Here is a 27,957-nt window from a genome sequence, read left to right as displayed (position 1 = left end):
GCAAATCATTCAATAGTACTGTCAGCTCAGCGTTATTGCACGTCAGTCAGTCTCGAGAAAGCAACCGTGCTAATTTTCAAGTTGAAGTATTTTGTTTTCCGAATCTTTATAGTCCAAACATTCAAAGCTTTCAGGAGTGTGTAGCAATTGTGGGATTAATTACCGTTTCATTAGAATAATCCTTCTAATCAACTGGCTTATAAATTTGCCCGATTGACCTCGAATGGACCAGTCGACAGAATAACTCGAGTGGTTGGAGATGGCAAAATGTGTAATTATACTGACCGGGGCAGCTATTTGCCTGGTGCAACTGCTGAGTAACGTTGAAGGAGCAGGACTTCGAAATGGCCCCGTAAGCCTGTACGAGCAACATTTATTCAAACGGCAAGCCGCCCAAAGTAGTGACAATGAGGAAAACACAGGCCTCTATGATAAGAACGACTCAGTCATCTCGCTGAATGCGGCCAATCTGAAGGTCAAGGTATTTGACCAACCATATGCTTCCATGGTAGAGTTTTACAACTCTTACTGCGGTTTCTGTCGCCGGTATGCTCCCATATGGAAGCAGTTTGCCAGCGACATCCTCGGCTGGCAACGGCTCGTCAAGGTTCAGGCAATTGATTGCTCTCGGGACGATAATAACGCGATCTGCAGGGAGTTCGAGGTGATGGCCTATCCGACAATTCGGTTCTTCGCACCGTACTACCAGAATGGCACGCAGAATATAGGTGAGTTGTGTATTTTTTTTTTTACTATCGCGCCTATTGAATAATTTCGGTGTTACCACGTAATCAATTTTTGCGCACTGCAACGTAAACGATGACGATGATAACCATCGACCTGCGAACAAGCTGGGTCGGTAGAGAATCGCACGTATCATAATTAATCGAGCAAAGTGAATTTACTTCGAGAAGACATGTTGTTTTGGTAACTATTATCACTAGTTTACATGCAGTACCTTATCAAAAAAAAATCTTTGTTGTCTGTAAGTAAAAAAAGGCAAACATGATGATCATTTTTGAGACAGACGATGTGATCAATTTCTAAATGTCTTATTCTATTACTTCTACGCGAACAGCAACAGTATCTTTTGCGATAACGGAAAATGAGACAACCGTGTTCTTTCGTTGTATCTATGCATGTTCTCGATTTTATTTTATCCAATGAATAATATTGATATGACCAATGTTCTGTTATGGCCGCAAAGAATGCCAAATAAAGTGCCTAACCAGCGCTCCTCGCTCCATACACTGATAATCATTCGTTTTGGTTATCAATCCATGTTGTCCGAAAACATTTTCTTTTGACGCTATATTCGATCAGGATGTTCACAAAACATTTCAAATCAAGTAGGAATGCAATTTCAAAAAGTACAAGTTGAGCAAGCAAACCTGGTTCTGTGCGACAGTACTACGAACTACGTTTTACAAGCAGCTGTTTTGAATCAATTTACATAGGCTGAATTCTACAAGCTAATGGTGTTAATCACATTATACCAGGGAATGATCTACCGCCCAACGTACATGATTTATCACCAATTTCGATGGAAAATCTATAATATAGCTAACGATTGAATGTTGACGATGAAAATAAATTATTCAACTACTTCATCATAACTAACACAAATAACATTCAATCAGCTTCGCACTTCGTATGCATGTAGATAAACCAGTCGTGAAAGACCAGTTCATCTAGCATTACTCAGGTCAATAACTTGATATTCACGCAGGTATAAATTGTAAACACAAATATCAAAATTGTTTGATTTAAATTCGTCTTATTCTATCACAGTTTGATAAGATTATTAGCCAAAACTAAATTGTCCATCCCACTTCCAGGTGAACCAGTAACGGCTCACGCAGAAGCCGAGCTAACGAACGCTCTGGTTGAGCATATGCAAAATGTAACCAATAAACCTCCAGGCTGGCCCGACTTCAGGCCTATAGAAGACAGCGATCCAAGGCAGGATCTTTTTCACGTCGCAGAATCCGGAGCCGCTCCGCCTAAATACGCTTACATAGTCAACGAAAATGAACCGAACGAAACCACGGTAGGCAGTCAGGTCATTCTAGACCTACTGGATACACAACTGGTCGTGGTGAAACGAGCCAAAAAGAAATCAGAACCCAGTGGACTGAAAGCTATCATCGGGGAAACAATGACCGAGATCAAGTTACCGATCGACGAGTTCAGTCGAAGTAAGGTGACGGCCACGATTCGGAAACATTTAAACGAGCATCATATTAGAGTGACGGAGGTGGCCACAAAGGCGAACAATAAGGAACATACATCCGAGCAGAACATCGCCGAAGTGATGGAGCAAATGCAGGAGGAAGCGCTTCGTGAAAAAATCAAACAACTTGGGCCAGCTGTAGTATATCAAGCTGATCTCGAAGAGGTTCTTAAGTTTGCACTTTTCCACGAAGTACCACGCTTCAAAAAAATCGATGGCGAGCGACTGTTGGCTTTGCAAAGGTTTATGAACGTCCTTGTGCGTTATTTCCCACTGAATGACAACGGGATGAAGTTTCTGAAGGAGGTTCGTCAGTACGTGTTAAATTCAGAAACAGAGGTAGTTGCTGAAGAATTCGCAAATCATATTACTCAGTTGGAGAAAAATCGACATCCCGTATTTTACTCGATCCAATGGATGGGCTGCTCCAGTACCAAGGATGGACTCCGGCGTTATCCTTGTGGGCTGTGGACTTTATTCCACTACATGACCGTACAAGCTGCGGAAACGGAGATATCAACAGATCCACTGGAAATTCTACAGGCAATGCATGGATACATCAAATATTTCTTCGGATGTTCCGATTGCTCCAATCACTTCCAACAGATGGCTGCGCGTAACAAGATCTGGAACGTCACCAGTAAAGATGACGCTATCCTATGGCTATGGGCCAGCCACAACGAAGTGAACCGGCGACTGTCTGGCGATATCACTGAAGATCCAGATCACCCGAAAATTCAATTCCCTTCAGTGGATGCATGTCCCGAGTGTCGCAAACAGAAACTTACCAACCATCACAACCACCGCCAGTACACTATTGACGATGAGCAGGAATGGAATCTGATTGAGGTGTTACGCTTCTTGAAGCGAGTATATGCCGTCGAAAATCGAAACCAGCTTGGACTCCGGGAGCCAAACTTGCTACCACCTGTACTGGCCTACACCGGTGTGGCCGACGGGTTCTATTCGAACCGAAGTTTAGGCAGCGTCCTTAGCGAAATGGACATTCGAATGGGGGCACTACTTTACATAATGTGCATTGTTATGCTTCTGGTGGCCGTCAAAATGGTGATCAGACGGCGTTACCGTAAGAAAATGTACGCACATGACGTTCTAGGCAAAGTGTAAGAAAACAAAACTTTTTGAAGGTCAAGAAAAATGACGCTGCTCAGAAACTTTTCAAAACGGATATATTCTCAACCTCAGACCGTAATCGTTTCGGCGTAAAATTGAAAATCCACTATTTCAAATATTTTTTATCAATTCCTAGTCTGATGAAAGGTAACTAATTATTCGCGTTGATGGTGTTGCTGATATTTGTTTGGTTTTTGCATGCGAAAAAGAAGGAAGGAAATATTTTTGCTTTTGTCATCACGCACATTTTGACAATTGCATATGAGAGTTCACGTAGGTGCGAACAGCCTTCGAAATCTCTTTCAACGCGAATAACCCGAATACGACTACCAAATGATCATTTCTTTCAGTCTATTAAGTGAGTTCAAAACACCCAAACGGGTGAAAGCATGTTTGTGATCTAAGTAGGAAGTATAAATAAATTGTTTTATTGAAATAACAACATTCCAACAGAAGAACGAATCATGTTGTTTGTGATTGTTAGAATTTATCACCATTCCCGGAGAAACCGCTTGTTAGTAGTTATATATTAGTAGAAAGATTTAAACTTAACAGTCTAAGGTAGTAACAAAAAACATTACTCCTGCAAATTGCGATTGACAAAGGTTGATGACTTATGCGAAAACAATCTCGGCTATGTGAGCAAACATAATAAACTGTTTATTAGCCACCGTCGCAAAACCATTCACTCTCCTACCTTACAGCACGTACGGAAACACGGCACGCCTAGTCGGTGGGTAATCCTGGAAGTTCTCCCGATACCACTGGTGCGTAAGCCAAGCATTCATCGTCTGATTCGAGAGCACCCACGCGAGCACGTACAAGGCAGACGTGTTACGCGCGATGATTGCATACAAGGCAACGTACATCACGATCTCGAAGAACATGTGCGGCGAGGAAACCAGCTGAAAGTAACCGCCCCGTGGAATGGAATGCTGCTGGCTGATAACGTTTCCGGAACGATCTTTCCGCAGATTTGCCAGGATGAGGTTGGACTGAAACTGGTAACGCCAGGCGTAGAAAAATATTGCTATCCACAGTGCAATCCGGGGAGACAACTCGAATCGGTAAGGCAGCAAAGAGCCGTCGGTTCGAACGAAACCTTCCGCCTGCGACAATATAACCACAACGGTGCCAAAGTAGTGGATGTAACCTACCAGGTAAGCGGACAGGTTCATCTTAAGCTTGGGGGAGAACACCTGCACGAACCAGGTTTCGTAGAAACGGCGCCAACACTGCATCGTGATTAGCATGATGGCGACCATGGTCTCTGTGGGCGATGCTGGAATCGGTGGACAAGAAATGGATTCATCAATTTCTTTACATAGGTAGACGCACAGTTCTATCTCTAACGTCGACTGTAACATAAGCGGTAAAAAATATAAGGGTAATGAATCAATCCCCATCGATCCCACCGATCAGAATCATTCTCCGAGTTTCAAACCTATGTACCGTAACCATAGAAATGATTCTGTGTCAGAGAACCGACATTTTTATAAGCTGAACCAGATTCCATCAACAAAATTGACACTGCGCGGTGCGCATCGCTTAGCGCTCATTTTTACTATAAAATAAAAATATAAATATCGAAACTTACTTCGCGCCGTCCGTTTGGTGGTTGCCATTATATCCAGAAAGTCCAGCACATAGCTCGGAGTCTCGCGACCGGCAAAATACGCATTCACCATGAAGTAGAATCCAGCCAGCGACCAAATGGCAGCGAATATGTAGAAATGCTTGAACCATGCCTTTGGCACTTCCAGCAAGGAAACGAACCGATCCTGGGGTCCTTTGTAGGCATGTTTTCCGTAGCGAAAAGTCTGACTGATGGCTGTCGGTAGGAGCCGCTCGATGGTGGCAATCAGGCTACCCAGCAGTACAATGATGACAATAAGCTGCACGAACAGAAAGTTGATCAAGTTCAACGATCTCAGATCCACCAGGGAGGTCAACATTTTGCTTTTGATGCTGCACCTAACGGTATCACCCTTACCTATGCCACATCACTAGTGAGCCTCCGAATGGTTCTGTAAAGAACAGTAAAAATGCAAAGTGAAACTTACACCCAGTAATGAATGGCCTATTTAGCTTGGGGAGTGGAAAAAGCGTGCTTACTCTATAGACACACCTGACGATGCTCGTTTGCCTGTGCTTTCGAATATTATCTTCATGAATTAAAATATATCCGCGTGATAACGAGCGCAACACAAACTAGTGATGGGAAACTTATCGATACTTATCGATGATATCGATAAGTGCTTGACATCGATATTATCGTTAATTTTTTGACGTTAATGATAATTATCGATATTATAAGGGTGAGCACAAGTCAGTGCGGCTGGTTACTGGAGGAGACCCATAAGAAGGAGACCTCATCTACCCTTCCCCAGGAGTTGCTTTTGCCGCTGGGTATTTGTTGCTATTCGACAAGATTTAGCATTGTTGGGGGTGGTGTAAAGGTTCGCCCCGGATGTCACTGAGTTTCTGAGAAATAATGGTAACTAAAAAGGTATTTATAGTTTTTAGTTTCCTATGAACAGATGAATTCGATAACTCAGTACTGGAGAACTTTAAAAAAATATCCAAACTTTTCGCACCATCTCATAAAAAGCAATGAAACGAAATTGTAATAAAATGCATTTTCTTTGACTTGCCAACTCTTATAATATGATGGACATGCATAGCGGCAGTCTATTGTTAATTCTCTGGTAATTGTTTAGTTTAACTTGGAACTGTTTAAGTTTAAAGTATCTGTTACCCAACAAACAATTTTTAGTTCCACTAAAAATCCAAATCAACGAAATTGTTGCGCCAAAAAAGTATCCTGATTTATACAGGGGATGGGAAAAATAATTGAGATAAAAAAAATTCTCTCGAATTTTGAATGGTCAGAACTTTACAAAAAATGAATCAATTTTGATAACCAGTTTCATTCCACTGGCAAACAGTATTATATTAGTATTACTTGGGAACTTGGTGTGACCATCCTACACCGAAAATGTTTCGGATTTCAAGAGTGTGTGTCAAAGTGTACATTTTTGCAACGCATAGAACGTTTTAGGCAACTAAATTGTCTATCTAAAATACTTCATTTAAAAAAATCTGAGATCACCGATATTTTCTAAAATCATTTTTTGTTTTTAAAATTATATTTTTTCAGAGTAGGATCTTAAACTTATTTTTTTATATTTTTGAAGTGGGCTGACCAGATTTTCTCGGGATAAAAACGGGACAAACGGGTTCAAAAAACAGTACACATGTTAACATTTATTTTTGAAATTTGTTTTCCAACCAAAGCATGCAAACAATTGGGACTGCTTCGATGAACTTACCCCATCCTGAAGAGTGCAATTTTCAGCAATGAGTTCCTGAAATTTGTCACATGATGATCGAAATTTTGACTAACAAATATCATGGTCTCAACTTTCAATCTGACCTTTTTAAATGTTAATCCAGATAAATTTTCAAACGCAAGTTTGCAAAGTTGCTTGGTTTAATAAGACCTACACACCCACAATGTTCGATTGAATTCTGCTAGAGTGCTGCAAGCTCAAAGAAAATTAGTACCCAACAGGGAAAAAACCGCTAAAACCAACATTCATACTTAATAAATTCATACCTCGATGATTCCTTGGTGAATTTTCAATCTTTGGCTACCAATGAACCTGGAATAAATTCTGATTTATTGACAACATATAAACCTATGTGAAACAGAATGTCAGAAAAAGTTCTACGTGTTGCAAAAATGTACACTTTGGCACACACTCCGGAAATCTGAAACATTTCCAGTGACCCTTGGTCACGTCCAGTTCTCAAGTTATACTAGGAATCTAGGATAGTTTTCCAGTAAAATGAAACCTGTTTTGTCTGAATTGATTCATTTTTCGTGTAGTTTTGGCCATTTAAAAATTGACAGAATTTTGCCTGCTTCAATTATTTCCCTTATTACACAACCTTCAAAATTAACTTCGGCTTGAAACTACTCCGTAGAAAGCACTTCCGGCGTAAAACTCAAAGACTTTCCAAAACAAACTGTTTAACTCGTCCGGTAGTTTGAATTATCATTCGCAGTATCGTAAGATTTATCATTCGAGGCCTTAACACAATGGATACGTTGCGGCTGCGTTTGCGGCAATTTGACAGTTAGCCCATACATTTACTGTCAAATTGAGGCCAACGCAACGCAAACGTATCCATTCTGTTTGGGCCGTTACTATAACCGCAATAACGTTTGCGGTAAAAAAATAGACAAAAATTGCCGATTTCATGGGTTTCAAAATGGCGTCAAAAACAGACATCGTGCGGCACTTTGTGGACGCCGGGTATGCCGGTTCTGGCAACTACAACATTTTGACACTATTGGACAATGATCAGAGCATCGAAAGAAAGCCCGGTTCTGGACGGCCAACGACCCTGAGTGACAAGAAGCTTCAAAGGATGCTGAAGAGGAAGACCGAGGGAAAAGTGGCTAAATCGCTGCGTGCACTTGGCCGAGAGGTTGGTGCATGCTCTAAAACAGTGAAAAAGTATCTGGAGAACATGAACATGCATACAAGAAGCTGCAGTCCCGACCACTGGTCTCGGAGCTGCAGGCAATGACGCAGCGACAGCGGTTGAATAAGATGGTCAAGTCGATTTTCCCGGCGAATCGCGACGTGGCAGTGGTGATGGACGACTAGACCTATCTCACCCTGGATGGCAACGACTAGCAGGGTTCTTCGTATTTTACCTCCCCCACGAAGGAAGTGAGCACCGAGGTTAAGTTTATTTCACAGACCAAGTTCCCCAAGAAGGTGCGGCTGTGGCTAACAATCAGCGAGAAAGGGATGTCAAAGTTACTCTTCTTTCGCTCCGGGCTGGCCGTGAATGGGGAAATTTATAGTACGAAGTGCCTGACAGACGTTGCGTCGTTCATCAAGAAATACCATAAGCGCGAAGACACGGTGTTCTGGCCAGATTTGGCGTCGGCCAACTACTCGAAGCGATCGTAGGAGGAGATGGAGCGGCTGAATATCGATGTGGTACCGAAGTCGGCGAATCCGCCCAATGTCCCCCACCTGCTTCCCATCGAGAATTTCTGGGCAAACTTGAAGCGCAAGATCTATTCCAACAATTTTGTCGCGAAAACGGAGGAGGAATTAATAAAAAAAAAACGAATAAAAGAGCTTAAAAACATGGCTACACGCATGTTTTCGTCCGCCATGGCAAATGTTACGGTTAACTGCCGGAAGGCCGCACGCAAGGACGTAATATTTTTTTGCGAGGAAGCTAACATGATAACCTTGCATGAGAAATTCATCCAACTCAATTATCTGTCATAGTTTCTTTTTCATCCCCATCTGAAATAGTTTTTTTTTTTTCATCATCTGAAAAAATTTTTTTTACCGCAAACGTTAGCTGTCAAATTATCGATACTTATCGATAATATCGATAAAACCCCCGGAATTATCGATTGTTATCGATGTACGTTTTGGGCGATATTTCCCATCACTAACACAAACACTGTGACAAATGTTGACGAAACAAGGTGAGATGAGAAGTGTGAGATCGGTGGGATCAGTGATATTGTGAGACAGACCGATTTCATCGATTTCAGACGTACAATTTAAGCATTATTTGTATCACTATTCACAATATTTCCTAACACCATAGTGCATTGTGGTATATAGGACGGGAGGCTAGGTACAGACCGGTAATCGGGTCAGATGGCCTACACGCCATGTCAAATATGATAACGGCCATCGCATAGTGGTCCAATAAGGCAAAAAGTGGAACTTAATTCCATAGCGCCTTTCAACTGCATCCTAGCTTTATAGTGTCTTCGGAGCAGTTGTTTGTATGAATGACCCGCATAATTGCAAATTATCAAAAAATATGAAAAGTTTACTATACTAAAAATAAAATAATTAACTTTTTTGTGTTAAGAGATAGAAGAATAGTGTATTCAGCAAAGTTGTAGAAAGTTCAAAAATATGAAACTTTGTTGAACAAATTAAAATCCTATCTTTTTTCGGTACAAAGTTATAAAGTACATTACATGGATCTTATTTAAAAGTTAGTTTTTTGTACTTAACTTTTGTTAGTTGCATTTTACACGAAAGTGTAGTTCGGGGTAATTGTTAGGGCACACAAAACACACATTTTTGCCGAAGACCATATATCTCCAGGACTTTTCCTTACAAAGTTATATCAAATTTTAGTTTATTTTTTTGATAACTTCAAGAACGTATAGGTAAAAAAGGGGCGAGTGGAATCATGATGTCAATACTTTTCCTTGAAGTTAAGCTGAAGTATTATAAACTTCTTTAGGTTCCATTTGTCCCAATCCACACATTTTAGAGTACGGCGAACATATGTCACAGTAGGTTTTCATATATCAAAAATACTAACTTTTTTGTGTTAAGAGATAGAGGAATGGATTATTCGGAAAAGTTTTAGATCGTACAGAAATATGAAACTTTGTTGAACAAACAAAATTTCTATCTTCATAGGGAACAGAGTTACAGAGTATTTCATGTAATAGTTACTCAAAAGTTTTTTTTTTGTACTTAACTTCTGTTAGTTACATTTTACAAGAAAATGTTGTTCTAAAAAAGCATTTGGGCATACAAAATACACGTTTCTGTCGAAGGCCACACATCTCCAGAACTTTTCCTTACAAAGTTATAGCACATTTCAGCATAGTTTTTTGATAAATTTAAGAACGCATAAAGGAAAAAGGGGCAAGTGGCATCATGATGTCAATTCTTTTTCTCAAAGTTTAGCTCAAGTGCTTGAAACTGCTATGAGATCCATCAGTCCCAATCCACCTAATCTTTATTCTATATGATATAACATATAACTTTGTACTACTAAGTACAAGGGCTCCAAATCATAGAAATGATTGGTTTGACGGCGAATGCAAATAGTCGTGAAGATGAACGTAGAACGGGTGGGAATGCATGGAGCAGGGAGCGGACTAACTTCTCAGCGAGCTGTTGAGACGGCAGAGAAACACTGGCTAGATTCTATCACTGGGTCATTGTCAAGATTTGGGAGGAAGAACGAGTACCAAGGTGGATGGAAAGTATTTTGTGTCTCATCTACAGAAAGGGCGACAAGCTAGAATGCTGTAATTACCGCTAAGGTTGCGAGGTTGCGGTGGGCTGGGCACGGTGTAAGGATGTCGAACGACAGTTCGGTAATGATGGTTCTTGAAACCAATCCGTCAGGGACGAAACGGAGAGGTGCATAGCGGGCAAGTTGGATCGTCCAGGTGGCAGACCACCTACGGACCCTATGCAGGCTGCAGAACTGGTGTACTGCAACCATGGCTAGAGTGGAATGGAGACTACTCTTACGTACAGCAAAGGCCACACCACGGCATTGAATATCCTATGTTGATCGTTGGAATAAAATGCATTTGCTTGGAGAATAATGTTTCAGGGTGTGGCGAAGATGATTCGTCGAGGGCCGAAGAACCGAGGTAGCCAAAAAACACTGCGTTCCGTACCAACCATCAACCCGCCGTCGGATGCGGTGGCCTTTTGCAAGTATATACCCAAAAACTGCAGTTTTCGCGATATCACGACTATTTTTAATTTCGGTAGTTTGGTTTGGTTGTTTGGTTTTTAACTGCGATATCATTTGGATGAATTTAGGTTTGAGCAAACCGTTTAAAAGACATTTCGCTGTCGAGTTTAACGTGACTCCATTATAAAATGTCCAGTTTAATCTTAATTCGTTTTATGATTTTGCTATTTGAAAATCGCTTCGAAGAAACAGTTTCTTGAGGCAACACTAACTCAGTAAAAGATTTTTTTTTCGAAAGCTGATATAAATCAGATACGTTTAAGAAAAAAACAGAAGTTTTGTCTAAGACACGACCGCATGTAAAGGATCACGTAAGGCCAGTCTTTGAGAACCTTCGATACTAGAACAAACTGTAATATTAATTGATTTATGTTATTTACATTAGTTAGACCGTTGATTAAGGATTTTGTGAATTTGGATTTAAATAGGTGGCCTATACAATTTCGTATCTGGTGATTGTAAAAGTGTTTAAAGTTGTGTTCAATGGTGCAAAAGCACTCGGTAGTTATTCAAACAGTGGTTTTTGTTTTTTTTGTGAATTTCCAAGCTCACTGCAGCAAATGTTTAATGCCGTATATTTCAGTAGTGATATTTTTTTTGGCAATAGTTGTGAGAGTTTATGAACAAGCGTTTTTCAGACTGCATCCTTGATTATCCATATGGTTGAACGGTAACCCATACAGTCGTGTCTATATCCCGAATTAGTTGTTAGGCACGTTTTATGGTTATTGATTATGCGGGTAGTTCCATAATAGCTAGCATTCATGTCTCCAATGACGACATTCCCGTCGCGGGCAGCTCAAGCTGCGCGTATAACGCTTCCTTGTCATCGTCGGGTCTTCCTTCATGCCCTTATATCGGCTTTTTCCATCTTGGGCAATTTCGTCACTGCGACCAATTGTTTGATATTTTGTTGCCTAAATGCCGATTGTTCCGATTAATATAATCTCTTACGTTGTTTATTACATATTGTTCCCCAACGAGCCGCCCGTTGGGCCTTCCCCAACCCCCTGTTTCGTGTCAGCTCTGTTCAGAGTTCCACGCTGACACCAGGACGCTGATCAGCCGCGCCATCTTGGTGAACAAACGCTCGGGTTGGCGAAGCATTTCCTCTTACGCCGAAGTATGGTTTATGCACCAATGATCGCGTCGTACCTTCTCACTTAGTTATTTTCGGATAACAACATTGCCCAGGCAACACCAACCAGTTGTGTCCATGTTTCAACCGGCAGTCTAGTGTAATCATATGACTCGTGGAGGTGTGAGATAGAAACTTGTGAGGGCCGAAGCTATGTTTGACGCTCCTTCCAGGTTGTCGAATCACCATTTGAAGCCCATATATTCTCCCCACTCAAATCAAATTCTTCGCTACTTTCTTGCACCAACTTATTCGTGCACGATTCCTAGGTATACCATCTGGTCGAAGTTAGAAATCAGGACACCTTTTCTGGGCACAAATTTGACTAAGTCATTCTATTCCTCGAAGTATGAGCAAATATAACACGTAATATTTGATTTACTCAGTTTTTTACGCGGGAATACGTACCTCGTCGAAAAACGCGTTAATAAGGAAAACCACGTATAAAAACGCGTAATTTGAAAATCCTCCGAAAAAATCCGCGTGAAAAACCGTTAATTCGAAAATCCGTATAGAAAAATACCTAGTAAAAAATCTGAGTGTAACTCTGACGATCCACTTTCATCGAACCACTTTGAATCATTACGCATTAGTAGATACTTTAAAAATTCAACACACGTAAACTGTTTCAACTTAATCTCAACAAATGCCAGATGCTTAATGGTAACGGTCAACGCGTGAGAGATTCGTTTTATTACTCTAGTGAGATTCAACCAATGAAAAATTTCGATCGCAGTGAGCGTTACGACCTTAAATCGAAAACACTTATTGATCAATTCTGAAAAATTCTGCTTATTGCCACACAACAAAGTCAAATATCTCAAGAAAATCAGGACAAATGGTTGAATATAAAAAATAAATCAGGACGCCCAAATAGGACTTCAAAATCAGGACATGTTCTGCTAAATCAGGACGGATGGTATCCCTAACGATTCCTAGCATACTACATGGGCTGAAAAGTCTAATGAAAAATCTGTTCCATTCTTCGACATAGTCTCCATCTAGAGTAAAGCACTTATTGCAGTGGTCCTCTAACAGAAATCGAAATATCAGTTTTATAGTACTGACGCGTCAAGTTTGAATACGGAGATTGGGAACCCGTTCGTAACTTAATTCCTTCAATTTTTCGGTCATACCGCGGACAAGACGAGCGGGGCAGGAGCGTTGTCTTGATGAAAAAGCACTTGTTTCTTTGCAACCAATTCGCCTTGAGTTCAAGGTCCAATTGTTCCAATAATGTAATAGCACAGTCAGACTGCAGCCATGGACCGAGTGGAATGGCGACGACTCTTACGTACAGCAAAGACCACACCACGGCTTGGGACTGTTTGGTAAGGTAAGGTACAGTCAGACGTTCAAGTAGGAACAAAATTATTCGAAAACTTCGGGTAAATATTCAAACAGAGATACGTTGTAAATCACTTACTCAAAATCAGCTGGTAAAGTTGATTATTCGTTTTTTTTTTTGGATCCACAAGGCATAATATTTCTCGACTCTCTGAACATGGTAGAATAATCAATAAACAACACTATTTCCGCAGACAGACCTCCAAGCACATCACAACATGTGTCAAGTTTTATAACCGTCAATTCGAAAAAATATCTACCAGCAATACACGCTCGTAAATAATAACTCTAAAATGAGTAACATTTGACGCATTTTCGTAAAAAGTGGAACAACTCTAAAATTGAGTAACTCCACAAATACTCAAAACTGAGTAACACTAGGCGTCTTTAAAAATGAGTCATTATTGCTCAAAATTTGAGTACGACATTACTCATTTTTTGGGTACAGTTCAGTTTCATTACTGGCTAGAAATCCGCCACGACCAATAAACGACACCACTTATTCATAAATAATTATACCTTGTAATAAAAGTAAACAGTTATAATGCCTTCTGAGGCGCACACAATTAAAAAACATATGTTACAAACTGAAGCACATCATAATCACCTTTCAAAATGGACGTCGTTATATGCGACGTTACTCAGAAAGAAGTTATATGAAGGGAACCCAAAAAGTGAGTCAAAGTTACTCAAAATCAAAAAGGACTTCTACTCATTTTTCGACGTCTACGAACATCGTTCGAAACTGAGTCAGAGTTGCTCAGTTCATGAGTTATTATTTACGAGCGTGTACGTTACCAAATAGCGTTACGTTATAAAATACACTGAAAAAACTTGGCAAAATAGTAATAAACATGAAATGATTTTTTCACTATTCTCGAAAATCTGTAAAGAAATACTCATTCTTGTTTTTGTTTATTTTCAAAATTTGACCAATTTTCCGAAAAAAATCAGATTAACATTTACGGAAAATGTTGAGCAAATAAACTTTTGGTTACTTCTAAATCATTAAACGAATATTTTATTAGCTTTAAACGGTTTGAGTTAAAAACACAACTTTATCTGTTAGTGATGATGTTTTATTATTCCTCATACTCGACTACATTTCTATAAAATAATTCATTTTAAATGAATCACAGAAATTATTTTCTTGAATACTAAAGAATTTCTTCTTTTTATTTTTGCTTAAAAGACGCTCTCAGGACGGATATATTAGATAAGTTTAAATTGCCTTCAGTAATGGTAAAAGTTTTAACATTCGCTGCCATGTAAAACAACTAAAACACTTATTTTATTTAAGGTAAAAACAGAAGGAAAAAAACTAAAATTAATTGTGATTCTAGGAAGACCAATTTGAAAACATGGATAATAATGCTGGATGAGTACCGTTTGTACTACTTGTGTTCTAACCTTTACTATGGAAGGCCAACAGTTTTGAAAGGCTAAAACCACGGCCCTAATATTAACGATAGATACTTGCGGACGGCCGACCAAATATTCTTAGCTCACTATTATTTAGAATTATATATGAAGAGATTCATACACCTAGATTTAATGTCCACTTTTGTGCATGTGCTAAGGCATCACTTAAGTGCACTTTTTTCAATTGCATTCCGATTACAAACTCTCGCTCTCATAAATAATCTGTCAAATCTCACTAATTATTCTACAACGAATGTCTTGTGCATAGTACTCATACTCCTATCTTTCTGTTCGTAGTACGTGTCTTTTGAATGTGTTCTTCTCTGTGAATTGATTCGCATTGTATTTACAATCAGTACTTTAGAAGTGATGATCCTAACAGAAAAGCTAAACTGACTATCACTAAATAACACTTAAATCAGATCTATTGATTTTCATATCCCGCTAAACTAGGATAAGTTTCTAGATTTTTTTTTCTCGATTGCTTCTCTTTATGCGTAAACTTAGAGTGATATTGGTAAAAACAAATCAAAAAATGCCTTAAAATTAAAAACTTCGATTTCATACAGTATGGACGGATCTGTCGAATATCAGATAGAAAGCGAGACTCAATAATGCACTTGGCCAGCGCTGACTTTTCTTCTCCCTCATCAAGCGCCTTAAACTTCAGTACTGTGCGTTTGTATGCGCACCTTTTTGACAGTGCCATTTTCGGAATAACCCGGATTGCGGATGCCCAATCCGTCGGCATTCTGAGGTCGAGGTTTTTTAAGACTGGACCGTAGCGGTGTTCTCGTGACCGAAGCCGAACCAATCGTTGACCCGTTCGACATAGTCGTCACAGTTGTGTTCATCGATTGTACGCTACCGTTGATACTCGAGTAGGGCCGACCGCTGTTTTCGGTCACCGCGATTCCTGCAATAGTACAGAAAAGGTTTCTTTAGTTTATGTTTTTTTTTTTTGGGATTATTTAGCAGAAAAAGCATACCGTTTGTGTCTCGGAAGCCGGGGTTGTTGTACGTCGTCGAACCATTCGTGTTGGTCATCATGGTCGGATCACCGTCGGGTCGCTTCGTGAGAATTTTGTCGTACAGCGAGAGGACAAGCAACGCCAACGATAGGCCGACCGTTACTATCTGCAGATAGAAGGATACACCCCTGGTAATATGGTAACCAGATCGCTCGTCGTCGGTCTGCAGAGCAAACAGCCCAGCTGCCGCCAGCGACAGAAACGTTCCTAGGACTACCAGTATCAGCTTTAGTGTAACGAGGCCGGTATACTTCATGCAGATTTGGTCACGTGAAGAAATCATTGCTATCTGCAGGATGCTCAGCACGCAGAAGATGCCAAACAGAAAGCAGGCCGCAACAGCCATTAGGCCACTGGTGAAAACGACACCTGAAAGAGAAAGTTATTTTTACTATCAGTCTAGACAGCAAATAAATACTGCAAAAATACTGAAAAATTCCGAATACATAATCTATCATCAAACAAATCGTCCGATGTTCGAAGCAAGTATTGACTGTGTATTGGGGTGATCATTTCAAACGCTGCTGTCCAGTTCGAGTTAGGATTGGGCGATCTTCAGGGAAAGATCGATTTTGAGAATCGATTCATTCAAACGGTCCTTGGATCGATCCACCCAAAAGATCGGAGCTGCGGAATCGATCTCAACTGGATCGATCTTTTATAGCACTTTTTTGCGGCGCTGTGAAATTCATACTAACTGATTGGAACTGAAGTTTATAATGTTATAGCACCGTTCGTGGTTATAATGCACAGGAGATAGAATAGATTGTTTTATCAAGTTCGAAAGGTTGTTGAAGAAATATACCTAAAAGTTTACATCATTTGAAAACTTTGGTTATGTGTTTGTTAGCGTGTCGGAACATCATTCAAAATACATTGCAGAATCATACGTCAAAGTATCACACTTTTTCTCTATTGTGTGTGGAATGTGATACAGGATAGCAATGATTATGAGATGGTCGGTGTGCGACCAGTCCGGACCAAGCCCCATTTTTTTTCGAAAATTAAGTCACTGACGAGGCGGGTAAAATGTTGTATTAGGGATCGCAAGTGAAACTTGGCTGCTGACAACTGAGTCGAACAGTTTCGCAGGCGAGCTATTTGTCCAAAACCCAGCCGACTCGCCATCTGTAATACCAAAATTGGTCAGGCGAGTAACTCGCCGCTCGCCTCGTTTTCTGTGATACGCCAGAAAAAAGTCGAATTTCGCTCGTTGGGTTATGTTTAGTTGAGTTACGTTTTAGTTGGGCTCCCGCTCGTTGGGCTATAGCCCAACTGAATCGAAGCCAAACATCATTTCTGATAACGTTGATTTTCGTTTGAGGGGTTTGTGGATGCATTTTAACACAGAAAGTAGAATTTATTCAAATAAAAACAAATGAAGCTGAGTATAAATGTAAACAAACAATATTTTAATCAATTGTTAGAAAAACAATATAAGTTTTCTGGCGTAATAATGCAACGTAGAGCTATGCGTATTTTTGAAAGTATTTGAGAACACGTTATTATTGAGCACTGATTTTTGGCTTCAAATGTGTGATGTGTGGCTTAAATGAGCCAATTTCGAATTTGGCCCTATGCTGCACTTTTCGTATTTCTTTGCAAATTTGACCTTTTGCATGGCATCAAACGAAGCTCTATTAATATGGAAAACATTGAAGAAAATCAAAAAAGTAGGAGAGAAATTAGTACAAGCAAGATCATTCTCAACGAATGGTTTTGAACTTTGGGTTTTGTCAACCAACACAACGGTTTTATAGAACTTTTCTGCGTTCCCAGTTGTAGTCCTAACAACAAGAAACAATCGGTGTGCTCTTTGATCGATTTGCAACTTTGACAGCTCTGCCCGACGACTGAAAGTTTTTCACTAGATGAGCTGCGGGTTCAGTGCAACTAGCGAAATTCGACTGTATAACCAAAATTTCCTAGAACTTTGAGCGCCGATTACTCGAAATAATGTTTTTGGAGCTTGGTTCGATTTGAATGCACGCCGATCATATCATATTTGCTAGTTCGTCACCAGTTGCATTTTTTTGCAGGAATGGAATGGACTATAAGGAGGCATAATAATGTCATAATCGCACGCAACCATTCAAAACCCGATAAAACAACGAAACACGATCACTGACAATGACTCAAAATTGGATCTAAAAAAATTGCTGCATGCTGAAACATAAATTAAATTTTTAAAAGATCGAAAAGATCAAATCGAAAAGTAAACGATCTTTTCGATTTTTGCAGGGCTGAAAAATCGATCCAAAAAATCGAAGATCGGAGCGGAAAAGATCGATTCTCTTTAGATCGATCCAAGATCGACCAATCCTAGTTCGAGTACCCTTTGCTGCACAGCTTTGTTATCATATCACAAGTGAATAAAATTATACAGACATTACTTCAAAAGAATGATGTCGAATGATTCCATCCTTATTCTAGCAGTTTGTTTTCAGCCGTCAGCCGATACGGTTCGAAAGTAAGGTGAAATTTGTATTTCCTTCGTGTTGGTCGCTCTCAAGTTCTCGAGCAAAATCTTTTAATCGGATTAAAGCCTACGCTGTGTGCGTGTGTGGAAAAAATGTTGAATAAAAACATCCATCTGCTGATAGTGTTCATTTTGTTCGTAGCCGGGGTTAGCCCTTCATTTATTAACCCGTATAGACGATTTTTCACCGGCGCTAAACGACTCCAGAAAAATCAACTCGACAGCGATAATGGAGATCCACTAATATTAACACCATACTTGGAAGCCGGAAAAATTAAGGAAGCACAAACGGCAGCACGAGTAAACCATTCCCGAATCGTGGGCATTGAGAGCTACAGTGGATTTTTCACTGTTGACAAGAAGTTCAATTCGAACATGTTTTTCTGGTACTTTCCAGTGGAGAATGTATCGATCGCAAACGCCCCCGTTCTACTTTGGCTTCAGGGAGGCCCAGGAGCTACCTCTTTATTTGGTTTATTCGAGGAAAACGGGCCGTTCTTCATTGCTAAATCTCTCAAAGCAATCCCGCGCAAATATTCATGGCATAAGACTCACCATTTAATTTACATTGATAATCCGGTTGGAACTGGATTTAGTTTCACCGATAGCGACGAAGGTTACTCCCGGAACGAAACTCACGTCGGAAAGAATTTATATCATGCATTGGTGCAATTCTTCCAGCTGTTTCCTGAGCTTCAGAAAAACCCATTCTACGTTAGTGGAGAATCATACGCAGGGAAATACATTCCGGCGATTGGTGCCACAATCCACAATGAAAATCCATCCGCCACGGTAAAAATCAACTTACAAGGGTTAGCTATTGGCAACGGCTACAGCGATCCTTTGAATCAGCTCGATTACGGCGACTATCTGTTCCAGCTTGGACTGATAGACGCGAACGCCAAAGCGCGTTTCGATGCGGATGAAGCCGCGGCAGTGGAATGCGTGAAGAAAAACGACTACAAATGTGCTTTCCAAATTATGGACGACCTAATGGACGGGGACGAGAATCATGCCTCATTCTTCAGAAACATTTCCGGATTTGATACTTACTACAACTATCTGCACACCGGCGAAGATCCCTCTGACGAGTTATATTTGCTAAATTTTTTAATGCTGCCAGAAACTCGAAAAGCGATCCACGTTGGTGATTTACCTTTTCATGATCTCGACACCGAGAATAAAGTGGAAAAATTCCTCCAGCATGATATTCTAGACTCAGTAGCCCCGTGGATTATTGAGCTGCTTGCCAAATACCGGATGCTTATCTATAACGGTCAGCTGGACATAATTTGTTCCTATCCGATGATGGTGAACTATCTGAAAAACCTTCCTTTCAACGGAGCCGACGAGTACAAATCGGCCAAGCGATACATTTTCGGCGTAGATGGTGAAATTGCCGGATATTTCAAACTGGTTAACAACCTACTGGAGGTGCTTATCCGTGATGCGGGTCACATGGTCCCCAGAGACCAACCCAAGTGGGCGTATGTGATGATCAACGCGTTTACCACTTCCAAATCGCTGTCCCAGTTAGATGATTGATTTAAATTTTAACTCCACTAGTTTCAGATACTCCGATAAATATTTTGAAAATCAGCCTGTCAATTTATTATTATCATCACCCTGGATAACAAGTCTCCCGAGTCAGCTCGCACCCAAGTGGTTTAAAAGTACTAACTTCGAAAAAAACATCTCACAATAAAGTCTGTTTAAAATCTAACTTTTGTATTCATTCCGAAACCTAACACAATCGGTTACGACACTTGTAGAGCCTTATGAAAGTAGTAAATGTAAAAGAATAATAAATATTTGTTCTATTTTGTAAATTTATCTGGAGATTTTTTTTTTTATTTTAAATGTAAATCTCTTCTTTTCATCTTTTCAAACTAACTTCATTCCAATTCTACATAAAGCCAATTGGAATACATCAAGTTCATAGGAAACAATTATTTGAAAGATGATCGATATGGTAATCGGCGTTTGCAGTTTCGATCACTTAACAATCAATAATTTAAAATATTTTTCTGCGAAAAAGTTATTGTTCATTCAAAGATTAAATTAAAAAAAACAGTTTTTTGTCAAATGACTCCAGTGATAATGAAGAAAACTACCATGTGTTATTAATGCAAAACTTACCGGACGGTTGAAATCTTCCCACGTCGCCACATCGCTCACGATAGCTGAGCACCTGGCACTTTTGCCAGGGTCCAAAGTAACCCCGATCCTCTGAAATTGGAAGAAAAAAAAACAATCGTCAGTTCGGGTACCAGTTATTGATCCAGCTTGGCAGTACATACCTCCCCCTCGGCTCTCATAATAGGCCCATATTGGCACTCCGACTGCGGTGGCACTGATGATCAGACATAGGAACCCGAGACAGGTTACCAGTACTGCGTAGATGTTCGGTTTAGGACCGGGCATCGTGGGCGCATCGCCTTAACTATACAATTCTGTGGCGGATGATCGTTGCTCGCGATCTATGAATTTGGGCAGTATGCGCTTATGGCCGTTTTTCGATTGTGAGCAGTAAAATAATACTTCGGTAGCGGTTGCTGAAATAGGTACAAATAAAATGCGTTTCATTAGTTTAATGGCGTGCAATAACACGATGGATGAATACAAATTGATGTTTCTCCGACGCAGGTTCGGAACGACACCTGCATCGATCGCAGCGGAAGACTATTGTCGTTCCAATCTTATGATTAATCGACCATCCTCGATTTGGATAGAACATTACAACCACTTGCGGTATTTAAAATAATATCTTTGCCAAAGAGCATTATGTTCAATAAACAAGTTATATCTGGCAATCTTTTGGTTGCGCAAAAGACATGTCTAAGTTATACTAGAGAAATTGATATGGCTGAAACATGGATGTTCACACAAAAATGTTCGACATTAAACGAAAATATAACAAGAAAAAACATTTTTACTCGCTCTATTTTTTACTACCCGGAGTTCGAATATATTCAATTGTAATAAAAGTATAGTACTTCTAATAGCAGAACTCTCCAATATAGATTTTTATCTATTTTGGATTAAGTACAAAAAAACTCATTCCTCGACCACTTTTCCCTAATTTTTGTCGTTACCAAACGGTAATGGTCGCAGAAGCGATCGTTAAACCACGTCAAACATGAAGCAAAGTCCATCAAATATACGAGGTGTTTGCATCCAAAAGACATACAACATTTTATTTTAAAACATGCCTACTTACCCACATTGTAGAAGGAAGCATTGGCATCAAAGAAATGGACAAAAATCGCCGATTCTTCATGGGTTTACCTTCCCACGCATTGACGTATCTACCCATGCAGCATCAATCAAAGTAACCCATCGAGTCAGTAGAAAAAAAAATTGACAGTTCTATCAGTCGAACTCTAACCGTGATGGCGAAAATAATGAAGCTACTCCGTTCAAAGGTGTGCGCGTTAAAAGAACGGTACCTCGCCTCATCGAAAACGGACATCGTGCGGTACTTTGTAACGATACGCCCGTTCCGGTATCTACAAGATCTTGGCACTGTTGGACAATAGAGAGAGAGATCAGAGCATCGAAAGAAAGCCCGGTTCCGGACGACCGACTACCCTGAGCGACAAGAAGCTTCAAAGGATGCTGAAGAGGAAGACCGAGGGAAAAGTGAATATATCGCAGCGTGCGCTTGGCCGGGAGGTCGGTGCAACCGGCCAAACAGTGAAAAAGTATCATGGTGAACATGACATTTATGTCAGGAAGCGGCAGTCTTGTCCACTGGTCCAGGAGAGTTGCAGGCAATGACGCGGTAGCAGCGGCTGAATAAGATGGTCAAGTCGATTTTCCCGGCGAACCGCGACGTGGCAGCGACTGGTAGAGCATTTTGTATTATACTTCCCCAACGAAGAAAGTGAGCGCCGAGGTGAAGTTTATTTCACACTACAGGTTCCCCAAGAAGGTGCTACTGTGGATGGCAATCAGCGAAAAGGGGATGTGAAACCCGCTCTTCTTTCGCTCCGGACTGACCCTGAGCGAGGTAATTTGAGTGAATGCCGAAAGTTGCGTAGTTCATCAAGAAATACCATAAGGGAGAAAACGCGGTGTTCTGACCGGATCTTGCGTCGGTCCATTACTCGAAGAGATCGTTGAAAGAAATGGAGCAGCTGAATATCTATGTGAAACTTAAGTCGGCCAGTCCCCCAGCTACGTCCCATTAAGAACTTCCAGCGAGCTCTCAACCGACTTCGTAGTACTGGGCAAGATGCGCCAACGCGTGATAGGGTGGTAGCCGATCAACGCAAGGATGTGTAAGGAATCAACATGCACTGCCCACATGAAGGAAGACTCGATGGCGAGAAGGAAGCGTTCTACGCGCAGCTGGAGCAGGTCTATGATAGCTGCCCGCGACGAGGCGTTAAAGTCATCATTGGGGACATGAATGCTAAGGTAGGACGGGAGGCAATGTACAGACCGGTAGTCGGGCCTGATAGCCTGCACGCCTTGTCTATTGATAACGGCCATCGGTGCGTAAACTTTGCGGCCTACCGTGGTATGGTAGTCCGAAGTACCTTCTTCATCCACTAAGATATCCACAAATCCACCCGACCAACAGACAGAGAATCAAATCGACCATGTTCTAATCGATAGCAGGTTCTTCTCCGACAATCTTTCATGTTTCCGATACACAAGAAGGGAGACAAACGTGAAGTAAGGAACTATAGAGGAATAACCAGCCTTTCTGCCGGATCTAAGCTCTTCGAAATCATCGTCCACAGTGTTATTTTAAACTGCACTAGAAGCTATATTTCAGTTGATCAGCATGGTTTTATGCCGGGCCGTTCAGTGTCTACCAACTTGATCGAATTCACAAGCACCTGTATCTCACAGATAGAAGCTGGATCGCAAATTGACGCTGTTTATACAGATATTAAGGCCGCTTTTGACACAGTAGATCATCGAATACTTTTACATAAGCTTTCTCTTGGCTGAGCTCGTATCTTTTAGGCCGCACCTTGAGGATTAAGCTGGCTTCCGCAGTTTCACGGACATTTAGCAACACTTCCGGAGTCCCTCAGGGCAGTAATCTTGGTCCACTGCTGTTTGCTTTATACTTCAATGACATTCCCATTTTGCTAGGAGCCGGGTGCGTATTGGTATATGCCGACGATCTGAAGATCTACCTTGTTGTGAATTCTGTCCAGGACTGGCAACGCCTGCAAGCACTGTTGGACACGTTTGCTGAATGGTGTAACATAAACAAGCTCACAATAAGCATCGCTAAATGTATGGTTAAAACATTCCATCGTTGTCATGTGCCCATTTCTTCTAATTACCAGATAAATGGATGTGTTCTCGAACGCGTAGATCAGATCAACGATCTTGGAGTTTTGTTGGATCATAAGCTCACTTTCAATCAACATTATACTGCTGTCATATCCAAAGCCTAGAAACAACTCGGTTTCATCACCAAAATTGCTCGAGACTTTACTGATCCATACTGCTTGAAAGCATTGTATTGTGCATCCTTGAAAATGCCTGCATCATCTGGAATCCTTATGACCTGTGCTGGAAAAACAGAATAGAACGCGTTCAACGAAGGCTTGTTCGTATCGCTCTGAGACATTTACCCTGGAGTGGACCCAAAAATCTTCCCTGCTACGAAGACCGTTGTAAGCTGTTGGATTTGGATACACTGGAGAGTCGGCGGAAGATTCAACAAGCTACCTTCGTAGCCAAGCTGCTGAACGATGAACTTGATGCCCCGGTTTTGCTTTTTCACCTTGATTTTCGAGCACCAAGTAGACTGCTTCGTTCGTCAAACTTACTGACAACTAGGTCTCATCGGACCTTGTACGGCTTTTTTGAACCACTGACGTCATGCATCCGTACCTTCTCGTTGGTCGAAGAATCATTTGATTTCGGAAATGTTTCCTCACGTGCTTTTGGCAAAAAAATCCCAAGGTCTGGGATGTTGCAATAGTTTTAGATTTAAGATTTTCATGTAGATAATATCAAAATTGTCAGATGAATCGACCAAAATAGAAATACAAAAACAAATTATCAACGTTCGCACTTACCGCACTGCCGTAATCTCGCAGACTGACGTATGCGACAGCGAGTTAAATTTCCAGTACGAGGATTCTTCCAATAACATTTGTATAATACGTGTTAGGACGAATTTCAACTATCTGATCTGTACATAATGCTCAAATACAATCACAAAACATTGCCGAACGTAAGATTTGTGGAAAAAGGTTTTTTGAATGAAATTAAGTTACCAACGTCATTTTGTTGTAAACGCAGTTTTTTTTTTACGCGGATTCCGGAATTTACGCGGTTTTTTTTTGTGCGGATTTCGGTTTCTCTTCACTCGGATTGCAGAATTTACGCGGGTTTTTTTACACGGACTCCGGAATTTACGCGTTTTTTACGCGGATTCCGGAATTTACGCGTTTTTTACGCGGTTTTTTTACGTGGCACGTATCCCCCGCGTAAAAAGCGATTTTGGTGTAATTTTTTTTATAATCAGTCAAATAGCCGCGATTCGAGAGTACGTTCTCGGAAATGAATTAAGTTTGGAATATAACAGCATTCATGGCCTCTGCCAATCTCCATCTGCATTTCTTCCGAACAAAAATCACAAGTGCACTTTAGTTGTCCACGAGCATGGAACAAGCTTCGCGGCCTTAGAGGGCTACTGTATGATCGAAGTTTTGTAGATAGTCAACTACGTGCCTCGGCGAATTTTATTCAAAATATAAAACAGGCACGATTTTCCGTCATGTGGACCTCAACGAATTTCTCTTCTAATGTCGTTCTCGGTTCTTACCAGTCAGCCTAGGTGCACCATCTCGATTTCATAACCGCTAAACTGAATCCGTGGTCGGAGATTAACACGGCCTTCTCTGGGGTCAATTGAAGGCTTCTGTGCATCATCCCGATTACGGAAATATCCATATTGAATGGTATTCGATAATCTTGGGATAATTTCCAGAGTGCAGAGGTCGTCATCTTAGATTCCAAAAAGGCATGCGGACTTCATTTCTGGCCTCTGGTTCTCATTCTGGTTTCGGAAATTCTCATATTGGATCGTATTTGGCCAATTTGGTCTGTTATTCAAAAACCAAACGTTGCCATCTTAGAATTCAAAATAGTCTCTGGAGTCGATTCTTTCTTAGCTCCTGTGCATCATTTCAATCACTTTAAGCTGTTCTCCGGAAAAATTGTTCCACATATGTGTTTCATTTGAATGGAACCCTTCTCTTGCAGAGAAGGGAAAGGTGTATCACCATAGAAATATTTCCTGCTCCCAAAAACTACATGCCAAATTTGGTTCCATTTACTTGATTAGTTCTCGAGTCGTTGAATGTAATAAACGCATCGCAAACCTAGTTGTGTTGGATTTACGTCACGTGGAGTAAAAATTGCGGTTACGTCACTTCGTTTTCGTGAGTTACTGACGCTATTTTTTACACTTTTGATCAAATTTCGGCGCCTATAGGTCCAATTTTGTGTGTTCAATCGTTTAATCGCAGAAAACACAGATCGGCCACTTTGGCGCTTACGTCAGTCTGCATGATTACGGCAGCGCAGTGCGAATATAAATTGTGTACAACACCCGCCGAAGTCGAACGCCGCGACCAAATATTGAGCAACAGGAATACGGCGCAGCAGCTGGAGGCAGCATTACCCACGGAAGAGCAGCTTGACGCAGCTACTCTTGAAGACGGCTGGAGGAGCATCCGATCCGTCACAGGTAGCACTGCTGTAGCGCTACTAGGTACAAGGGCTCCGAATCATAGAAATGACTGGTTTGACGTCGAATGCAAACAATTGGTTTCTCCTCGACTAACTAAACGCAGCACGGGCGAGAATGCTGCGACACCGTACGAGAGCGAACGTGGAGCGATACTGACAGACACGGAACAGTTCGTGGGGCACTACCAGGCGGGACTCATGGGTGCCTGCGCCATCACGGATCAGATATTCGCGGTTCGGCAGGTTAGGAAGAAACGTTTCCACACACCACTTTATCGATTTTAAATCGGTATACGACGCAATCGATCGAGATCAGCTATGGCAAATTATGCAGTGTAACCTGTGCGGTTACAATTGTAGCATCGAGTGGAAAATTTACTTAATTATGTGTAACGCTGCAAAAACGTGTACGCGTAAAAATAACCCTAATTTTGAGTGCCGCTGCGAGAGAGTGTATAAGTGAAAATTACCCACATTTGGACACTCCCGCAGCAGCGTGTACTTGTTATGACGGTTCTCGCCACTTGCGCTGAATATCATTCACGTAAGTTTGTTTAAATTCGTTCGTTTTTTCGTTTGTGAACATAATTGTCGCGTTTAGTAGGGCCGATAATTTTTATTTTATGTTTGTGAATTAATGTTTAGGGTTAGATAGGTCGGAATTTCCCTCTAGCTGTGGAAAAGTGGTGTGCTGAATGCTGACTTCGACGTCACGGCGGGTTTGTTGTGGTCGGCAAGGCAACAGAGGTATCCATCGCGGGAAGAGTCAGTTTAGTAGCCTCGATCGTGATCTAGTACACACGCGTCATTTTTTTGTCCGGCTCAAGTGCGCGTTTAAACTGTTGTTTGTTTACAGTTTTTGTGTAGTGAAAGCGAAGGTTGTTCCGCTTTACAACGAAGGTTGTTCCGTTGTGTCACGATCGAGTGCGCGAGTTTTGGTGTTTACTTGCTCGCCGGATTGGCAGTGTTCGCTACCCCGGCTAATCGTCAAGGAGGAAAAAAGACCGCCCGCCGAGGACCATAGAAGAATTTGCTTAATATCCGGACAGCAGAGCACCAGCAAGGCGACCATTTTGGACTCCGGAGATTCCCGCCACCAACAGCTAGAGGAAAACGGAAAACCGATAAGTTTTTAATTTATTTATTTATTGTTTGGTTTTTGTTCTTGCATTCTAGCAAGAATCTGAAAGTGCATAGAGGTACATGTTACAAAACCGCCCTGAAAAAAATATTTTTCTAAGGAAAAATATTTTTTTCTTTTTGAGTGTGGGGTACCTCTATCAAAAATCGGATTTTTGCTAGTATTTTTGTTACGCAAGTGGTGAGGTTTCTTCCGCAATATTGTTCGCGGTCGTATTGTTTATTTATTTTTCAGTGTTCTTTATATTATTTATTAAATATTTACTGTATATATTTATTTATTTCTGTTTTCTGAATCGGTGATTTTGCATTGGTTTTGGTGGAACTGCCAGACGAGTTGTGGAAAGCTTGAGTCTTTTCCAGTCAAGGTGGTTGCCAACCATTAAATATTCCGATCCGATTCGAAACATTTTTCAATTCCGCTCAAATTCCTGAAATAAAAGGGAATCGTTAGTGGGCGAAATAATAATACAAAGTTTCTTACCGTGTCGATAATGAATGCTTTGTGCTTTCGAGTTATTTTCCGGAAAAATCGAGAGAATGGCGATGATTGTGGAAGAGCTCAACAGAGCTTATTGGTTGGTGCGGGTCGACAATTTGCATTTCGACGAGCTAGATTTTGAGTTAAGCTCGCGGAATGTTGTCATCTCGGCTGATTCGGATCCATCTGGGGTTCAGCGGCAGCGTCGTTTACGGGGATTGTTGGCCGGAGAACGGTCTTCTCCGG

The 27,957-nt window shown here is 41.0% G+C and overlaps 4 protein-coding genes across 6 annotated transcripts in view; 2 read left to right on the top strand and 2 right to left on the bottom strand.

Moving 5' to 3' along the window:
* Positions 1–11: 11 nt before the first annotated feature.
* Positions 12–3,829, top strand: LOC129723428 (sulfhydryl oxidase 1). Its single transcript, XM_055677635.1, has 2 exons — positions 12–728; positions 1,839–3,829. The coding sequence occupies exons 1-2, from the start codon at positions 260–262 to the stop codon at positions 3,359–3,361; spliced, it is 1,992 nt and encodes a 663-aa protein (XP_055533610.1). The 5' UTR covers positions 12–259; the 3' UTR covers positions 3,362–3,829.
* Positions 3,760–5,584, bottom strand: LOC129723429 (polyprenol reductase). 2 transcript variants are annotated; one of them, XM_055677636.1, is made up of 3 exons: positions 5,483–5,584; positions 4,965–5,394; positions 3,760–4,649 (listed from the first exon to the last, which is right to left on the bottom strand). In XM_055677636.1, exons 2-3 carry the CDS (start codon positions 5,320–5,322, stop codon positions 4,066–4,068), a joined length of 942 nt encoding a protein of 313 aa, XP_055533611.1. In that variant the 5' UTR covers positions 5,323–5,394; positions 5,483–5,584; the 3' UTR covers positions 3,760–4,065. The 2 variants fall into 2 exon arrangements, with proteins under 2 accessions (XP_055533611.1, XP_055533612.1); XM_055677637.1 differs by having other exon boundaries at positions 5,496–5,584.
* An 8,982-nt stretch (positions 5,585–14,566) lies between these two features.
* LOC129723103 (uncharacterized) overlaps positions 14,567–27,957 on the bottom strand; it is a 29,376-nt gene continuing 15,985 nt past the window's right edge. The window contains exons 2-5 of one of the 2 annotated variants that reach the window (XM_055677070.1): positions 20,657–20,911; positions 20,496–20,585; positions 15,836–16,246; positions 14,567–15,762 (exon numbers count right to left, since the gene is read on the bottom strand). In XM_055677070.1, coding sequence (XP_055533045.1) covers positions 15,506–15,762; positions 15,836–16,246; positions 20,496–20,585; positions 20,657–20,780 — 882 coding nt within the window. In that variant the 5' untranslated portion in view covers positions 20,781–20,911 and the 3' untranslated portion in view covers positions 14,567–15,505. Of the gene's footprint in view, positions 15,763–15,835; positions 16,247–16,295; positions 16,409–20,495; positions 20,586–20,656; positions 20,912–27,957 lie in introns of those variants that run through there. The other variant, XM_055677073.1, reaches the window with a different exon arrangement.
* Positions 18,283–20,079, top strand: LOC129723102 (vitellogenic carboxypeptidase-like). Its single transcript, XM_055677069.1, has one exon. The coding sequence runs from the start codon at positions 18,450–18,452 to the stop codon at positions 19,899–19,901; it is 1,452 nt and encodes a 483-aa protein (XP_055533044.1). The 5' UTR covers positions 18,283–18,449; the 3' UTR covers positions 19,902–20,079.

The sequence above is a fragment of the Wyeomyia smithii genome, chromosome 2 (genome assembly GCF_029784165.1).
Source record: "Wyeomyia smithii strain HCP4-BCI-WySm-NY-G18 chromosome 2, ASM2978416v1, whole genome shotgun sequence".
NCBI lineage: Eukaryota > Metazoa > Arthropoda > Insecta > Diptera > Culicidae > Wyeomyia > Wyeomyia smithii.
Note: the sequence above shows the minus strand (reverse complement) of the source record. Positions and strands in the feature narration are given on the sequence as shown.